The sequence below is a fragment of the Sinocyclocheilus anshuiensis genome, unplaced genomic scaffold (genome assembly GCF_001515605.1).
Source record: "Sinocyclocheilus anshuiensis isolate Anshui unplaced genomic scaffold, SAMN03320099.WGS_v1.1 scaffold466, whole genome shotgun sequence".
NCBI classification, from domain to species: domain Eukaryota; kingdom Metazoa; phylum Chordata; class Actinopteri; order Cypriniformes; family Cyprinidae; genus Sinocyclocheilus; species Sinocyclocheilus anshuiensis.
In genome coordinates, this window is record NW_015544159.1 from 1,045,967 (window position 1) to 1,065,278 (window position 19,312).

Sequence of the window (19,312 nt, forward strand, 5' to 3'; positions counted from 1 at the left end):
TTTTGCGCAGGTATGTTTCTCGTACCATAATTTCACAAAGCTAAATTCAGACCATTTAGTTTTTCTTTTAAATCTACTATAATTGCAGTATGACGATTACTCTAGGGCCGGATTATCCAATGGGCATTATGGCACACTTCATGGCCCATGCACACTTGGGGCCCAAGCGAGAGGAAGACATTTTTTTTTTCAAAGTGTCTTAAACTAAGTGCAAATGGCACGCTTGTTGGCAAACGCTATTTACATTAGCTTCGCCCACCAATGTCTGGTACACTATAAGTATAAAGTTTTAAGAATTGTTCTAAATTCTATGAGAGATGTCCAAACTATAACCATAATGACAACAACATAGAGGAACAATATTGTTGGAATCACTTTCAGAACATTTTTTCCAGCTGATGAATGATAAAAATCAATTCACTTTAAAAAGCTTGAGCATTAACAGTGGTGGACGACATAACTGCAGCACGTGCTAAATAGATATACAGAGCGTTATATTGTGTTGGTGTGGACGCTAACAGTTATCTTTATAGTTATCGTTCTAGGCGTGAGCAACCTTTTGACTAACCCTAATTAGTCTATTTATGAAAAAACAGTAGGGATGATTGCAAACACCACTATAGTGAAACAGGAGCTTGATAAACTGTTAAAAAGATTCTATATTTCATTAGATTTTATCACGTCGTTAATGATGTCTACAAGTCAATCCTACCAGTTATACTGCAGAGCAGGCGCAGGCTTGGTGTTGGGTCTCCTTTGTAGCCATTCACCACACCCTCTCCAGAGAGCGGAGGCACGGGCATGGTCATGGTAATGGGCTTATGGAACTTCCTCCTGCGAGGCTCCACTGTCACTATAGGGCTGAAGGTGGCACGATTTCCTATGATCTTCTTCACAGGTTCATCCGGAACAGGCTGGGCCTGTTAAGAGAAAGCAAGAACATTTAAGTGAAACATCTACACAAAGAGCTTCATTAAAGCATCAGCAAATGGGAAAATCATGTCTGCTTTCCAAATAATCCCTAATATATCCTGGCCTAAACTCACACCACTGGTCGAGGTAGTGTTGTTAAGATTCAGAGTCAGAGTGTTAAGACCCGTTCACACCAAGAACGATAACTATAAAGATAACTATATTAGCGTCCACACCAGCGGACGATATCTTCTGTTTATTCTAAGTGCACGCTTGTCAGCCGCTTTAAATTCTCGGGGCTCATTATAGCAGGATTGATTCTGATTGGGCGTCAAATGTTTTTATCCTTCATCAGCTGGAAAAAAGTGAAAGTGATTCCAACGATATAGTTTCTCTATCGTTATAGCTGTGGTGTGGACTCTGCTATTCTTTAATATTGAGAATAATTTTTAGAACTATATCTTTATTGTTATCTTTATAGTTACCATCCTTGGTGTGAACAGGCCTATAGACTTTTCAAAGGAATCAACCTACACTCTTAAAAAATGAAGGTTCCAAAAGGGGCTTTTCACAGCGATGCCTTAGAAGAAACATTTTTGGTTCCCCAAAGATACTTTCAGTAAATAGTTCATTATTTTTAAGAGTGTAGTCTTTAAATATTAAGCTAGGAGATAAGAGAAAGTATTTCCATATTGTGAAAATAATCACACGTACACAAAAAATGAAAATTTGAAATTAGTTGGACTGTTATCTACCTGCAATCCAACTCTGATCTTCTTAGTGAGAGCACCCTCAGGGAAGGAGGCCTGGACCAGAGGTACTGTCATGCTGGACAGGACCCCTCCATCTGGACCCATCTGATTACTCTCCTGCTTGATCCGTGATACCACCGCAAAGTATTGTGGGAAGTCCTTTGTGATGATCCGGCAGATACGCTTCTTCTCCAGATCTGCTGTGCTGTCAAGCTCTGTTGAGTACACATGTATAATGTGAGTTTGATTTCAGGAAGCATTTACATTACATAAAAGTATATTACAGGAGCAAACAATAGGTTTTTAAGTATCCGGAAGGAAATGTGAGTGGTGTTTGCCTATGCAAAAGTTGGCATCATGATGCTACGGTCTTGCAGTGGTGCTAAATCTGTTCCTATGTTGTTGTACTGACTGTGTACTCCCAAATGTTCATTAAATTTCAACACATTTGTGTATGTCACATGCTGTCTCTAAATTGTATTGTTTATAAATATGTGACCCTGGACCACAAAACCAATCATAAGGGTAAATATTTTGAAAATGTATCAATTTATCTGAAAGCTGAATAAATAAGCTTTCCATTGATGTATGGTTTATTAGGATAGGACAATATTTGGCAGAGATACAACTATTTGAAAATCTGGAATCTGAGGGTGCAAAAAAATCTAAATATTGAGAAAATCGCCTTTAAAGTTGTTCAAATGTTCTTAGTTCTTAGCCATGCATATTACTAATCAAAAATTAAGTTTGAATATATTTACAGTAGGAAATGTACAAAATATCTTCATGGAACATGATCTTTACTCTATGTCATAATGATTTTTGGCATAAAAGAAAAATCAATCATTTTGACCCATACAATGTATTTTTGGCTATTGCTACAAATATACCCCAGCGACTTGTTTTGTGCTCCAGGGTCACATATATAGGCATTATATCAGACATGGTCCATCCTGCATTTGACCAATGAAAAACTCACATCCGTTGAGCACTAGTCAACACTGATTGTGCACTAGAAAGGTCAGTAACAGTGCAGATTTGAATAATTATAATTTTACCTTCATCCAAGCCATTGAGCAGCTCATTGAGGTCTTCAGATTTGCAGTCATAATGATGCTCTTTCCAGGTCTCACCGTTTTCGCTCCTGAGCATAATGAGCTCTCGCTCTTTACCCCTCATGGACCCAAAATGAGGGATCTCCACAATCACAGGGCTGTGAAAACACATCGCAGGCCTTTATCAGTGGAACCTCTCAGACTAATAAACGCGAGACAACGAGACACACAAATGCTGATGATGACTTTAGTAAATGGCGATGATGAACATTCATGGAACATTAGTGCAAAAGAGGGGCACTTGGCAAATGCATCTGATATTAATACAGTTAAACACTACTGGTTTCTATTCTGAACCCAAGGGGACAGATGCAGAAATGATTTTTATCAATGTTTTAGTTTAGCATAACTTTTTTTTACCAAGCGTCACTGCTTCATGCTTTGAAATTAAATCTTTCAAACACCAAGTAAGTTGCAAAATAAAGATGCACAAAATCCTATTCTTAATCAGTAACTTTGTTCTTATTATCAGCAAAATATCTAACAAAATAAATTCACTTTCAGACAGCATAGCTTATAAAATATATTTAAAAACATTTTTGGGTGATATTTAAACTTAATTACGCCGTGACAGTTATGGTGAGGTAATATTAAAATAGATTCTAAAGAACAAGACCAGGCTTGATAAAAAAAAAAAGCCCTTTTGAAACAAGCAAAACACCTAAATAGAGCAACACCAATCCTAAAATTAAGCAAAACAATTGCCAGTGGGATAAAATAATTTAAGAATTCTTAAAACAAGCAGTATATCTAGCCACTGAAAATATGAATTGACCATAAAACTAATCAGAAATGCTTATAAAATGCATTAAGCAATCTTAGTGCAGCTTAAGAAATTAGACGTTTAGAAATTAACTTATGGTCTTATTTTAAACATTATATCTAATAATATAGTTATTTCACAGCGTCATTAAAGGGGTCATATGATGTTGCTAAAAAGAACATTATTTTGTGTATTTGGTGTAATGAAATGTGTTTATGCGGTTTAAGGTTAAAAACACACATTATTTTCCACATACTGTACATTAATGTTTCTCCTCTATGCCCCGCCTTTCTGAAACGCGTCGATTTTTACAAAGCTCATCGGTCTGAAAAGCAAGGTGTGCTCTGATTGGCCAGCTGTCCAGTGCGTTGTGATTGGCCGAATACCTCAAGCCTGTGACGGAAATGTTACGCCCCTACCATACTGTGATGCCCTGTCAGGCTGGAGCGACGAGACATAAACATTAAAACCCATTATAAACGAGGCATTTGTTGCATCCAGTGGGGACATAATTACGGATTATAATGACTTATACTGTCTTTTTATGCATTGTGTTGCATCGCGCCGCGTAAACATAAAACCATGTCTGCATTTGTGATCGGATAAATGACAAACAACAAGCACTACGTTCTACACTGCTCAAAATTCGTTCCCATGAAAGGGAACCACTGATTTCTAGTCTTGTCCTTTTTTGGAAGGCCTAACAAAGTAGTTTTGCTTTCACAACGAAACACAACATCACACACGGCGGGCTAGAGTGAACGGCGGCGGCCTAGAGTGAGCGGAGGGCTTGAGAACGGCGCAGCCGGCGGGCTTGCGGCAATCACATGTGACGACCCCGGGCAACTCCGCTTCGTCCACGGTGAAAGCCGATCCGGCGATCCACAGCGCGAAGTTGATGTATTTCCTCAGCGACCAGCACGGATCAGCTCCAGGCATGATGAAGTGGATATAGTCCTCTTTTGGAAGGCCAAACAAAGTAGTTTCGCTTTCACAACGAAACACAGCGTCTCCACGACATGGCGGCGGCGGCAACAACAATACTACAGCGAGAATAAAAGTTACACTTTCCTTCTTTTGTGTGAACATTTGGGCGGCGTTATGCAAATTTTCCCACATCGTGACGTTGACGTGGGGGCGTTAGAACGAGCCGTTTTAGGTAGGCGGGGTTGACTCTTAACTTTTATAAAGAATATCTCTTTGGATTTGAGACTTTAGTCTTTGCAACATTACAGATCTTCTTTATGCACCAAGAGCTTGTAACACTTCAAAGAGAAAGGGAAAATTGAAATCGCATCATATGACCCCTTTAATATTATTTGTGGCAAGAAATTTATGCTAGTTTCTTTTTTTTTTTGCATATTCCATTGGCAGGTTCTACTTTAGGAAACTCTTGCTATACTTTCTATTTAAGTGAGAGTTTTGCTTGTTTTAAGATGGGCATTTTCTGCAGTTTGGCGTAATTACTAATAAAGAATTTGTGAACAAAACTATTAAAAATGAAATGCGACCTGTTCTGGCCAGTATATTATAAGCCCCATTCTAATATGGAGCAATTGAATCAAATGGCTTATGTTACACAATGGATGAAAACAGTAACATCGGACAAACATGGAATCATGGAAAAAAAACATTTAATGTGTAGACAGAGAAGGTACCATGGAAAATTTAATGCCTGAAGGCCCCAGACATGGGGCACACAGACCCACTACAACTGAGAGTCAAACAGGGCACATTAGACACTAAACGGCCTTATCCAAATACAATATAAACTGCTCAAGAATATTCTGAGAGTGACCCTACCCTTAAATAAACACTGATACCTTCTCTACAACTAAAAGGTCAAATGAAACTCTCTTTTAGCGTAAAAACACAGGGCTAAGGTGGCAGCCATGACTGCAGACACTCATGCTCACCAAGCACTGCATATCCAGCCCAAACAGCCAGTTTGAGTCACTTTCAGCAATGTGTACTGAAAGCTAAAAGGAAAAGGTGTAGATGAACGTAAAGGAGGAGACAAAGGAAACAACAGCTATGGCGTCAATAAAAGTAGTAGTTGAAATCAACATGAAGTGCTGTGACTTCACTAAGCACACACTCCTACCCAGAAAATTTTGTTCCCCGTGGCCCGAGCTGCAGGATTCGGCTAATGTAGCTCTCGCCCTCGCTACGAGGAGGGAGTTTTCGAGGTAGATGGAGTTTACTGAATTATATCCATGCAGCATTTAGAGGAACAAAAAGGAGGAACAACTTGTCATTCCTGCAGGATGGGAGACTAGCCCTAGCGTTGTAATGTTTTAGTGAGCTATTGCTCACCTTGTTCCAAGTACAGCAGCTTGTTCCAAAACCTAGTGAGCTTTCTTGCATCTACTATGCATCCAAAATGACATGAGTGAGCTATTTGGAACATTCCTAGGCAACAACTCATACACACATAGCGCACAGGAGACTTGACTAACAATTGATTTGAGCAGGGTTTGCCATTAGCCTGCTGCAAATCTAACAGCGTAGTGCTCTAATAATCATTAAAAAATACATCAATACACAAATAATGGGTAAAACAGTACATTTTAATTAGTTTAGACTGTTTTTATTGATCCTTTCAGTACTGAATGAATTTTCTCTAGCTTTGTCCAATGTATTCTGGGATAGCATTCTTTATGAAGGACAGATTTTGGCCAAAATGAATGTAGCAATCTCAGAAGGCAGCAAACTTTTATTTTTTTCCCCTTTTTTTTATATATATTTTTTGGAACACGCAAAGGACACCTTAAGGCAAGACACTACAGGCAAAACCATTTTATTTTACTTTACTCTAATACATTTTTTTAATGCAGTGGTCAATTTTATGATTTTCATTCCAAAATATGTCTTCTTTCAGACTAATGCAAGGTAAAACACCCAAAATACACATTTAAGTGTTTATTTTAGTACACTTTATCCATTTGCATCTTTAGAATTAAACTACAACTCAAATGTTTTTTTTTCCTGATGCATTGAGCCAGAAATCTCCACTTCAGTAGCACTTACATACACCAAACTTTACAGTTTTAGTCCAATATTCTGACGGTTTTTACATATGGGTTCATTCACATATCTTTTGTCTTATTTATATAACATTTTATTTTAAAAATCTAAAATCCTGTCTGTAAAAATGCTTTAATATGTCAACAAAATTAAACAACAGTTGTGAACCTGGCTTTATCCAATGTTCAAATTTCTATTCTGGAAATGTATGCAAATGAATGACTAATTAGATAATGAATCATTTGCATATAAAAAAAAAATCTGAAAATGTAATCCAAAACAACTGTCTTAAAGGTATAGGTCACCCAAAAATGAAAATGAAAAAAAAAAAAAAAATGTTGTCATCATTTACTTGCCCTCAAGTTGTTCCAAACCTGTATGAGTTTGTTTCTTCTGCTAAGCACAAAAGAAAACCAGACAGTTGATGGCAGCCATTGACTTCAACTGTAAAAACACTACAGTATGGAAGTAAACGGCTACTGTCAACTGTTTGGTTACAAACATTATTTAAAATATCTTCTTTTGTGTTCAGCAGAAGAAAGAAACTCATACAGGTTTAAAAGAACTTGAGCACTGAGTAAATGATGACAAAAGATTTCAATTTTGGGTGAACTATCCCTTTAACGTACTGTGGTTAACCGACAGGGGAAAGTATGATGATATCTATTTAAAAATAAAAATGTTTACCCAATTCACCTGGGGTGCCTGGCCTTAAAATATGGTCTATGCAGGCAGCTCACCAAGTTCTAGAACAGAGCCAATATGTGTCATTTTAAAACACTTATTACTAAAATGATTGAGCTCTTTCAGCAGTCCTCAAGATATTTACTAGGGAACTTTGATGACCTGCAGGATCCCATTGTAGGAAATAGAGTTAAGGAAAGGGTAAAGTCAAGGTACTTTACTGTACATCGCTGAGTCAGTGTCATGTACCAGGGCACTGGCATGACAACAATGGTGGGCAAAGCTGCTCTTTGTCACTACTGAAACACTTCACCGACACACACTACCAAACACAGATGCTTTCCATGAACATGATAAGAAAAAATTGGAGTGAAATGGGCATGAAGGTAAAACCTACCCCAGAAACTGAGCCCCCGCTGGGCCCACCTCCACCAGCTGGCTCGCCAGCCCCTCTCCCTCCACCATGGGCGGCAGGGACGCCAGCTTGTGTCTCTTGACCAGACGGCAGGTGATACGTGTTGGCGCAGTGCACTTGCGGGGCGGGATGATGATGCGCATACCATTGTGGCGACTTCCTCGCATGGAACCGCCGCGGGCATCCACCATGAAGCTCACCAAAAACCTGCGGGAGGAAAATGATCCAATAAGAGACGATAAAGAGTGATTCTGCATCTTGCAGGCTCTCAGAGATGAGTTGTCCCCATGCTGTGATAAAAACACACTCACACTCAAACAAATTTCAGAGAGAAAATCAGAGAAGAAGTGATCTGGGATCATTCCATGCACCTGGTGAGAAGTTAGTGAGGTAGAGAATATTGGTTGGATAGTTAGACATTGTACTAACAAAGACGGTTACAATTAGTTTACAGTAAAGAATCAGAATTCAGTTAAACTGGTAAGGTGTCACAATGTAAATCTTTTATTATTAAGATCTATTTTCAGCAGTTTGTATTTGTATTGCTAAAACACTCATTGCTATGGAAATCACACATTTTTTTCCCATTTTAACATTATAGTATACAGTATATTATAATAAAATGAATTAAAAAACAATAAGCGACAATGATATACATGTGTACAGTAGGTCTTAGGGTTTCTTTGGCTTATGATGTTATCAAATAGTGATCTACACTGATTTATCGGCCTGGGCTGCTTTTCTCTAGAAGTTGAGTTGAGAACAGCAACAACACAAACACAGGGAGGAAAAACTGTGATCACGTGATCAACCATCACCTGTTGTTGTACTGAAGGAGTGAGGGAGAAATGCTGCAAAGAAACAAGTGTAAATATGGAATATGGAAAAAAAACATAAGCACTAACACAAAAGCATTTGTTTATTTTTGTCTCTATTATAATACATTGAAGAGAAGGAATGAATCTGGGAAAGAAAGAGAACCGAGTTCCAAAGTTCCATTTAAAACCGGTTCCAAATTTCAGAGAACTGTGTATTTGATTAGACAAGTAAATTTTGATTCCGCTTATCGATTCAAGTGCGATTTAATGTGATTTTAAACCATTGAAATGCAAGAAGAGAACTCAATTCGACACTTATGTGCTGTTATCCAAAGTGCGCTCACAAAAAGTCACCTCTCATACAGTGTGAGAATCCTGAATTGAGTTCTCTTTCGCATCTTCTTCCGCTTGAACAGACAAATACCCACAAATTTGTCAAAATATCCTCATGGGCACAGTTGGTTTTGTCTTAAGTGAATGTAAACAGTTGAGAAAGAAAAGGCATGTGTATTAGGTTTCAAAGTGACAGCAGCCTAATATTCCTGCTGCTGTCAGAAGGCCACAGAAAACACAGAATAAATATGTTTGATATCTAAATGTTTGACTTTTTTATACCTTATTGAAATAGAAACGGGAAATTCTTCATTCTTCAGTTTCACAAATTAGATATAATTTGCACTGAATTTTAAAGGCCCTGACACACTTAAGGTGAAATCAAAGAACAAACTGGTGTGATGCATTTTCGAACAAAATCAGGCCAAAAAAATGGAGTTCGTTTCACAAGCTCAAAACAGCTTGCCAAGGAAAACTTTTTGGAAAAGTTTGCTCAGGCTGGTAAACACCTTTGAACTAGCATTACATAATTATGTTTAGTCCGTCGAGATCAGATTGGAGAGCTTCTTTATTGTAGAAACTGAAGTTGTCATTCTAAATGAAACCAAAACTGACACCATTTTTCATGTTTAATTCTCTAAAACGGTTTGCTTTAAAGCAATCTATTGTTTAAATGGCTATATAAATAAACATTTAAATTGACTTGACTGGATTGCTGAATTTAGCTGGTGCAAACATTTCCACATCACTACGGTCAGATGCTTCAAACTTCTTTTTACCCCTAAGCAAAGAACCAAAAGCAACCTTGTATTATCAGGGCCTTAATACTTATGTTTAATGATTTGTTCAAATCACTAACCCTAAGTATAAGAATAGTAATGGCGATGTTGGCTTTACCCTGAATGGACTGGGCTGGAGACCAGGTTCACATTGTCCAGAGTGTCCGGCGTCCAGCTATAGCGTCTCATTGAGTCTGCGTTGTAATCTTTTGCTAAAGCCAGGTGCTGAAACACAAAACAAGCTTGTTCAGAACTGAACATACTACTCATATTTCCATTCACTGCGGTTCTGTGGTGAACCACGGTAAACGGCCTGTGCTTTCACAGTCCTCTCATATGAGACTGAGACTAACTGAGCAACTAACAGCTCAACCACACAATTATCCCCTCGTCTTGTGGTTGATGATGAGAATCACAATCAACAAAACAACATGCAGGAGAATTATTTCTAGGAGGTGGAAGATAATGGAAGAAACCCCCTGATGCAAGACCAAAACAGCCGAAACAATGTGAAAAGCTAAGCTATAAAAATTCAACAGATAGAGAAAGGAAAGAATCTGGCCTGAAGAGCAGAACATAAAAGAACAGCAAATGCATCTTGTGGAGCAAAGCTCATGTTTGCCTGCATTGGGTTGTGGATTGAGAAACAATGCAGAATTCCTCAATGCATTTTATACCTTATAATGAGTCTCAACAAGGGAGAGCATTTCTCTACAGACCCCCTGAAGCGTTTGAAGAGAAGAGACAGATTCTGAATCACTCCAAATGCACTGATCAACAGTGATAGGCTAAATGACTTCAAGATCCTTAACAATAAAGTGGATTTTTTTGACATATCTTTTACTGTCTGAATACAAATACAGTGCTGTAATAAAATAATTTTTGCAATCTCTGCATTTTTTTGGCCCACTGTTCAATTTTCTATTTGCATACTCATAGTAAGTATATTTCTGGCCTTTGATGTGCTTTGTACGTTTGGTTTAGTAACCTTCACAGAAATCTCCCATTGTTTGAATCTTGAACTCAAAATATACAGTGATTGGTTCTTATCAAACATCCGTGTTACCTCTTGAGAAAAATAAGTGATCTTAATTGTATTACATGTGCACTTGTCGCATACTTCATAACTTAAAAGTATAATTTTAAAAAGCTATACATGCAGATAATAAAATATTATTGAAATAAAAGGCCACTTGAGTGCACTTCAAGTACACAGTTCTGACTATACTTTAAAAAGTGCATTTGGTAACACTTTACTTAATGCCTTTATGTATAATTCATTATAAAAGTAGTATTAATTATGCCTTGTAATGCACCTTTGTACTATCTCATGAATAACTGTAACCACAGTTAATACATTATAACACTTATCAATCCATTGTTATACTATTTAAATTCGGTTATCATTATTTACGACAAGATATAATGTATTACAATGCACAGTATGAATAATTATAATGCATTATACCCTTTAATACACCCTTTATTGCCTCTGGCTTGCTTAGTTGGGGACACTTCATTTCCAGCGATACCGTTGACTTGATTGCAAAGATACTATTTAAACTGAGCTGGATGTTGACATCACTGAATTCAATGATGAACTGTCTTTAACTGAAAAATTAGTGTTTACTATTGTCATTTTGCATTATTGACACACTATTTTCCTAATTAATGCTGTTCGGTTGCTTTGACACAATCTGTATTGTTAAAAGCGCTATATAAATAAAGGTGACTTGACTTAACGACTTTATAATGCATTATACATAAAGGCTTTAAGTAAAGTGTTACCAATATTCTTTTGGCATGCTTTAAAGAAGTACACTTACTGTATTTCGATGTGTTGACTAACATACTAAAGTAACATGTAAAGTACTTGATTATAATTTCAACTGTGGTGTCTTATTTTTATTTGATATTCTTTTTTAAATGTATTAAATTGCAACTTCATTATTACAAATGTGTAATTACAAATATATTTAAATACATGACATACAACAGAAATGACATATTATATACAATTATATTTTATATGCCACAATTATATTTTAGTAACCATAAATGCGTGTCAGTACATTCAGCAGTATATTTCAAAGACAATAAAAGTAATTATGAAATTACATATAAAGACGTGCTTAAGTCCTACTTAAATGTATAAAAAAGCACAGTTCAGCTGTTAACTGCATTACATTTTATTTAATTGTAAATTAAGTGCAATTAAGTGTCCATAAATATTACATTCAGTTCAGACTTACAGTAAGTATATTCTTTTAAAGTACATAAATATAACACTAATCTAATATTTTGCTATATACAAAGATATTGAATAATTACTGTATTCACATTTCATGGTATTATGGTAATTCCCTACCACTGGTACTCTTTTTGTTAGTACAGAACTTGTATTTCTTTGTTGAAATAAGTATCTGGTTTAGAGTAAGGTATGCTGAGCATGATTTAAAATCCACATGATATAAAAGACTCAACAGACAGCAATAAGGCGACACAAAATCTAAAAACTCAAGGAGAAAGAGGGCGTACCGTGTCCTTAGTTGGCGCCAGGATCTCTTCGATCATCATGCTGTCACGGGTGAAGGAGCTCCGGTTGAGTGTATTGGACCTATCCGAACTGAAGGAGCGCAGGCTGTTGGCATTTACATTAATACCATACAGTGCGGGGGAGTGACAGTGAAATACACACAAAACACACACACACACACACACACACACACACACAAAACAAAAACATTTATTATTGCATGCAACTTCCAGGGAAATTGATGCACAATAGCCAAAACAAGGATCGAACCCACAAGACAGATATGTGTAGTGGTGTGATGGTTAGACATTGAGAGAATAGATGTCTAAAGAATAATTAACAGATGTGTAGCATCTTAAATGATACGCTGGTGAATATTTGTAATGACTGAATGAATGAGACACAAATGTGTGCCAGACTGTTTTTAAAAATATGCAATTGGTCCTTTGTTAAATGTTTCAATCCTACTCCTATGCTGCCACATAGTCACACATTATTAGACAAAATTTTGCACTTGTATAAAGTAAATCGAAGGAGCATCTGTGTGTTTGGGTAGTTTAAAATGGAGATTTACAGAAATGAACCAAAAATACCACATACCACTTATAATAGTTGGAGAAAATAAGCATGGTACTTTTTCACTACCCAAATCTTTAAATACATCTTGAGAAGTTCATGCTGTGGGTTAAACTGATCTCATTCCTAAATAAACATGCAGAACATCAGTAAGAACATCTGCATTTGCTTCAAATTAAATTCAATACTTCTAACCTAACATCATTTCATATATGCACTGATTTATGTCACTGTGGTGTCGATAGAAATGCACAGATTTTTAAAATTCTAGCCAATACAATAAGTTGATCATTTTAATAATAAGTCGATGACATTATGACTTGTATTATTAAAATTCTTTACTATTTTATGTAGAAAAAAATAAAACACTTTTTTTTTATATTTAAAGTGAATTTAGACATCAGCATTATAAAGTACGATAAAGATATAGATTTCCTAAAAGTGTTATTAATTAATTAAATTGAACTTAAAATAATTCAATTACAAGTGTTTTTAAAGATTAACTTTAACTTTAAACATTAGATGATGGCAAAAGAAATCTAAATGTAAAAATAAAGGTAAAAGAGCACAAATAAATATCGAAAAACATCCAAAATCAGACAATACTGATAAACTGAAAGATTATAATGCTATGCAACATTGCAATTCATTCCAGCATATTTTAATCCATCGCTTTTTTTACTGCTCTTTGAGCACATTTGACAAAAAAAAAAAACTCTGTTCATGGAAATCTACTATTCATATGGGGCATTCCTTAAAGGGTTAGTTCACCCCAAAATTTTAATTCTTTCATTAATTACTCACCCTCGTGTTGTTCGAAACCCGTAAGACCTTCGTTCATCTTCGGAACACAATTTAAGATATTTTTGATGAAATCTGAGGGCTCTTTGACCCTCCCATAGACAGCAAGGTAACTACCACGTTCAAGGTCCAGAAAAGTACCAAGATGATCGACAAAGTAGTCCGTGTGACATCAGTGGTTCAACTGTAAAGTTACGAAGCTACGAGAATACTTTTTTGCGCAAAGAAAACAAAAATAACGACTTTATTCCACATTTTCATCTCTACTGCATCACTTGTGGACGCGCGTTCACGACAGTATCATGACGCGAGTGTGTGGCGGCGCTGACCCAGATCCGCCGTGATGACGTCATGATAAAGTCATTATTTTTGTTTTCTTTGTGCAAAAAAGTATTCTCGTAGCTTCGTAACTTTACAGTTGAACCACTGATGTCACACGGACTACTTTGTCGATCATCTTGGTACTTTTCTGGACCTTGAACGTGGTAGTTACCTTGCTGTCTATGGGAGGGTCAGAGAGCCCTCAGATTTCATCAAAAATATCTTAAATTGTGTTCCGAAGATGAACGAAGGTCTTACAGGTTTCGAACAACACGAGGGTGAGTAATTAATGACAGAATTTTCATTTTTGGGTGAACTAACCCTTTAAAGCTGTTTAAGAGTAACTGTAAATAGTGTTTGTGAGTAACACTAAATAATGGAGCGGAGCTAGCAAATGGACAATTATATAAAATTAAATAAAACTACACCGAAGCTAAACCAGATCTGGAAGTTGTTTACTGTATCTTGACTCTAGCATTCATTTCTATTTGCAGTAAGGCTAGGTGCATTAATGCAGACTGAGCTAACATGCGCGTGCTATTTCCAACGGCTGTGCCCAATCAGAAAAAAATATGACGCGGGTTCTCAGTTCGCATTGCCTAGCTGCCAAAGGAGAATCTGTTTCTTGTGAGCATGTCACTGTGGTCTGTGAGTTTACTGATTTAAATGGATGAAATTTGATTCAGCTGATGAGGCTCTTCATGCATCCCTGGAAGCTACATTAAGAAACTATTTGGTACAGTAACTGGACTCAACGGGACAAAAACTTAAATGTTTACAGCAATCAAACCTGAAAAGAAAAAGAAAAACTTGACAAATCAGGTTCACACACCAAACTGTCAACACAAACCTAAAATCGAAATGAAACCATAGTCCACAGACAGAATGTGTATTCTTCATCAAATGAAAAACAATGTACAAAGCACAGTACACGACGATGATCCATGGTTTTAGAATGGGATAAGGGATGGGAAGGGTTGGAAGCATCATGCCCTCTTACCTGACTTTAGGACTATGGAATGGAAAAGGAAGAACAGAGGAAATTGAAGGCAGCAAATCAGAAATGCAGTGGTTGAATGAGACAGACTCTCATGTCTGGGGCTGCATTGTGCTGTACTTTCACACACACCAATTAACACATTTTTTTTTACTCTTTAATCCATTAGGATGTGATATTTGGCACATGTACAGAAAGGAAAACAGATAGGATTCCCTACACACTAAACAAGTGTGTATCATATAGTATGCCTATATCTCAATTCTCTGTATGACAACTGAACATCACTACATTTGTGCCTGAACATTCAACCTTTATGATCATAGTTATGTTTATGGTGCTGCTACATTTGTAAATCCTTGCAAAATTCCAGGTCCTGTGCCAGAATCCCATGACTCCCATGACATGAGTAAACGCAAAGTGCTGTATCTCATTTCACATCCAAAGAGAATGTTTCTTAAAGGAACAGACACAACGAATGTCCAGTTTATTTCATAAAGCATTTCTACAATAAAAAACTAAAATACGACTATATATATATATATATATATTATATATATTAGGGAAGGACAATATTGAAATTCTAGCCGATAGTAATAGGCTGATAATTTCTTCTTGTTATGGCCAATAAACAAATATAAATAAATAAATAAATAAATAAATAAATAAATTTATACTACTTTATCTTAAAAAAAAAAACAGAATATAAAACACTAAAAACAACAATAAATAATAATTTTCTAAATAAAAAAAAAACTATAAATAATAGGAAAAAATATAAAGAAAAGGATTAAAAATATTCCCATTTTGATTAATCAATGCACATGATTAATTAAATATGGGCATTTAATATTGGGCAATATCTATCCAATATTGGACGATGCTGATAAATGAAAAATAATGACAGATATCAGTCGAAAAACAATATGATGAATCCTAAAAAAATATGGTATGACCCCTTTAAAGAATAAACCAAAAAGGCAACATATCACATCCAAACCAAGCATTTCTAGCACATGATTCTCGTTTTCACTGAGACAATTTATTTTCAAAAGATAAAATGTGCTTTTCCACCAATAATGTGAAGTCATTCGATAAAAAAAGGGTCCTCTCAGTGTCAAATGCTGAGGGCTGTTATTGAACATGATTGTAATTTCCTAGTTTGTGGCTTGCGTGTACAATAGTTTGAAATCTCACTCAACCCTTTCGATTATTGAATGCTGTCAAACTTCTGTTTGTTGGAGGGAAAATCCCCTGAAGCGAGTTACATGTAGGTTAAACATTAGCTACGGCCTTCTCACTCAACAGCACAAGGTACTGAATCAAAAGATGACAGCAGGCGGCCAACACACAATGTAAATAAAGAGTGTACTTATAAATAAGACAGGAATCAGGAACTAACAGCTGGGTACTGCGGCCATGAATACTCTCCATTCAGAAACCAGATCATTTAGATGATAGTTATTGTGAGTTAATATTCTTCAAGACATCTAATTTTGTTTTACAGGGAAAAAACAGTCACATGGGTCAGGAACAACATGAGGACAAGCAAATGTTGGGTGAACTATCCCTTTAAATGGCTCTTCTCTTATCTTATGTGGTCTGTTAACCTGGTCCAACAGTCCAGATATTATAAAATGGTGTTGCCCAAATACATAATGTTTACTAATCCTGAACTATATTAGTAGGAAATTAGCACTGATGCCAATACAACTTACAGCATGATTCCTACAGATATTCTGATGTTAAGAGTATGGCTCAATTGTCATAACTTCATGACTCGTGGGGTTTGAACTTGAACTTGTGGGGATTCAAATGGATGGAAATTTTATATGCAATTCGAATACATAAATCCTTAAATATTTTTCAAGTTTAGTAGCACTTACAGCTTTCCATTGTGTACAGTATATCATGCTGACAACAGTAACAGATGAAGAGTAATTTTCATAATAATGTAGAAGTAGTAATGTTTAGATGTCACTTTCTGCATGTGGTGAGGGTAGATACCTGGCCGTACGGGCTCCAACACTGAATCCCACGTATCCTTCCTGAGGGAGGGAGTCGTCTCCAAGCTCTCGCAGGTCTTGCGGTCCCAGGTACTTGTCCGTGTCTCCTGTCATCGCATCCTCACCTGTCAGCAAAAGAAAGAATTACTACACCCTTCAGAGAGACACTGACCCTATAAAGTCAACATGAATGGCATTCAAAAACCCATCTTACTTCCATCATGTTTCCAATTTTTCTTTGAAAATGTGCACCGATGAATCATGGGGAATAAGACAAAGTAAATAGAGTACATTTTGATTTCATGTTGGCATTAAGAATGAATGGCTGGATCTGACCAAAATGCCCCCCACTGATCCCACAATCCCGCAACAGTCACTGGCACACTTCCCGAACTCTTTCATGGCTGCAGATTCATGCAGTTTTTGTTTAGATTATATTATTATAAGTCCAGAAATGTAAGCAAGGCACTTAGAGAACATCAAGACCATGTGTTGTAGCTCGCTCATGGTGAGCATAAATCTGTTTTTAATATGCATCTCTGACAAGAATGATTCAAACACTACAGCGGAGCAGCAGTGAAGTGGGTCACAGAAACAGAGAGAGGAAGACCAGAATGCAGATAGAGGAAGAGGAAGACTACAGTCACACTGCAAGAAAAAGCACCCAATTATGATTTTATGAATTTTGAGGAGGATTTTTACATGAACTACATGCTAATACTAATACTACTACTACTACTTAATAATATTTATGTTTCTGTATAATACTTACAATAAAAGTAATCGATTATTTTATGTAAAGGCATCTATAATACATAAAAAGACCATTTCAATACAATATGCAAATTACTGTAAGAAATATGACCAATAATAGTTCATGTCATCCCATTTTGTACATTGACAAAAATTTCACAAACAATTACAAAGAAACGGCCAGTAATGCATTGAATTAAAAGTGACATTTTGAAGTAGAAAAACTACTATTTTAAAATATTATTATTTTGCAAAGCCTAGGCCATTAATCTTGTTTTTTACAGTGTATACTGAATATAGCAAAAATGGCAAAACATTTAATTATACATTTCTTTTAAAAGTATACAGTTTAAAAAAATAGATAAAAAACAGTAAACACTGTAAAAAGTTGTAAAAGCAATCTCACCCATTAAAATTAGTTTTGTTTGTCTAAATCGATGTATATAGGTTGGTTCGGATAAATAATATTTCCGTTAAATAATATAAATAATATTTTTGACTTTAATAAAACCAGTTAATTTAGATGTTTTTGGTTACCATTTTTGTAATTTATAGCTAAAATTATCCACACACAAAAAAAAGTTGAATGTCTGTTTGTTCTTTTGAATGCTGAATGTCTGTTTGGGCTGAATTAAATTAATAAATTAAATATCTAAAGTAAAAGGTTTAGAACAAACCCTAGCCAGAATGTATTATCAGTTTTGAATCCGATTTATTTACACATTTGGAAGTGGCCCAGGATCAACATAATTTATTTTCTGTTCACATTGTCATTCACAAAACAGCTCTGTCACATCATGTTTACATAAAAATCATAATTGGGCCACATTCAACTATGCTGTGAATGCAGGTTAGGAGAGCGATTGGGGAGCACAGCATTCCAACATCGACACCCCCACCCCTCCACCCCACTGCTAATCACCCTGGCAACCACCTCCCCCCAAAATCAGCCCCATGGAAGTGCAACTTTCACTCTCTTTCATGCAAACACACACAATGATATTTACACAATTAAATTGTGAAATGTCCTAAAAATAAACTCAAATCTGTTCTGCCTCTTACAAAATAAAGCAATTCACCAGCACCCTGAACACTACCACAAGTTAACAGGAGGTCAGCAAAACATTTCTAACAAGTGATGAGTGAACACAGCACGCTTTTAGCAAGCTAATTATACATTTTACAGCATTAAAACTAACCCTTTAAAAAAAAACATTTACTTCTGGTGGCAGTTTTGTAAGTAAACTCAAACACACAGACACAGATATCATCTTTCTCACACTTCGGCTTCCCTACCACTTTCTAAAACTATCATGTTGTGTGTTTTTGGACAGTGTGATCAAATCAGAAATACCCATTCACGATGAACAAGATCTCTTACACTGAACAGTCAACTCCATCCTTCATCTTCACGCCAGCTTTAAAAATATTTACAGGTTCTCTTTGTCCTTTTTCACTCCCAGAAGCCACACTTCCTCAATCCGGTAAACTCCAAACAGCACGATTACTTCCACATGTCCACTACGGCCCTGTCCACAGTGTTTGAAACGATCCAGTTGCCTCTGTCTGTGCGCGTTCACACAGTCACACACACACCCACCCCTCTGTCGCGGCCTGACAGGACATTCAAACGGTGAGGGGCCGGCGCGAGTCTGATCCGTGTGAGGTCATCGCAGGAGCGAGGTAACACTTGAGGCAGTTTCAGAGGATCTCGGCATTCCTCA

General features: G+C 36.5%; 1 protein-coding gene across 14 annotated transcripts in view; it reads right to left on the reverse strand.

Annotated features, from left to right (window-relative positions):
* Nucleotides 1-19,312, reverse strand: part of LOC107695539 (ankyrin-3-like) — a 108,843-nt gene that overhangs the window by 19,532 nt on the left and 69,999 nt on the right. For 9 of the 14 annotated variants that reach the window (XM_016495501.1, XM_016495499.1, XM_016495498.1 and 6 more), the window contains exons 25-32: nucleotides 16,837-16,960; nucleotides 12,137-12,239; nucleotides 10,276-10,320; nucleotides 9,717-9,823; nucleotides 7,651-7,875; nucleotides 2,723-2,877; nucleotides 1,668-1,879; nucleotides 713-920 (exon numbers count right to left, since the gene is read on the reverse strand). In XM_016495501.1, the coding sequence (XP_016350987.1) occupies nucleotides 713-920; nucleotides 1,668-1,879; nucleotides 2,723-2,877; nucleotides 7,651-7,875; nucleotides 9,717-9,823; nucleotides 10,276-10,320; nucleotides 12,137-12,239; nucleotides 16,837-16,960 (1,179 nt within the window). The remainder of the gene's footprint in view (nucleotides 1-712; nucleotides 921-1,667; nucleotides 1,880-2,722; nucleotides 2,878-7,650; nucleotides 7,876-9,716; nucleotides 9,824-10,275; nucleotides 10,321-12,136; nucleotides 12,240-16,836; nucleotides 16,961-19,312) is intronic. The other 5 variants (XM_016495511.1, XM_016495510.1, XM_016495508.1 and 2 more) reach the window with 1 other exon arrangement.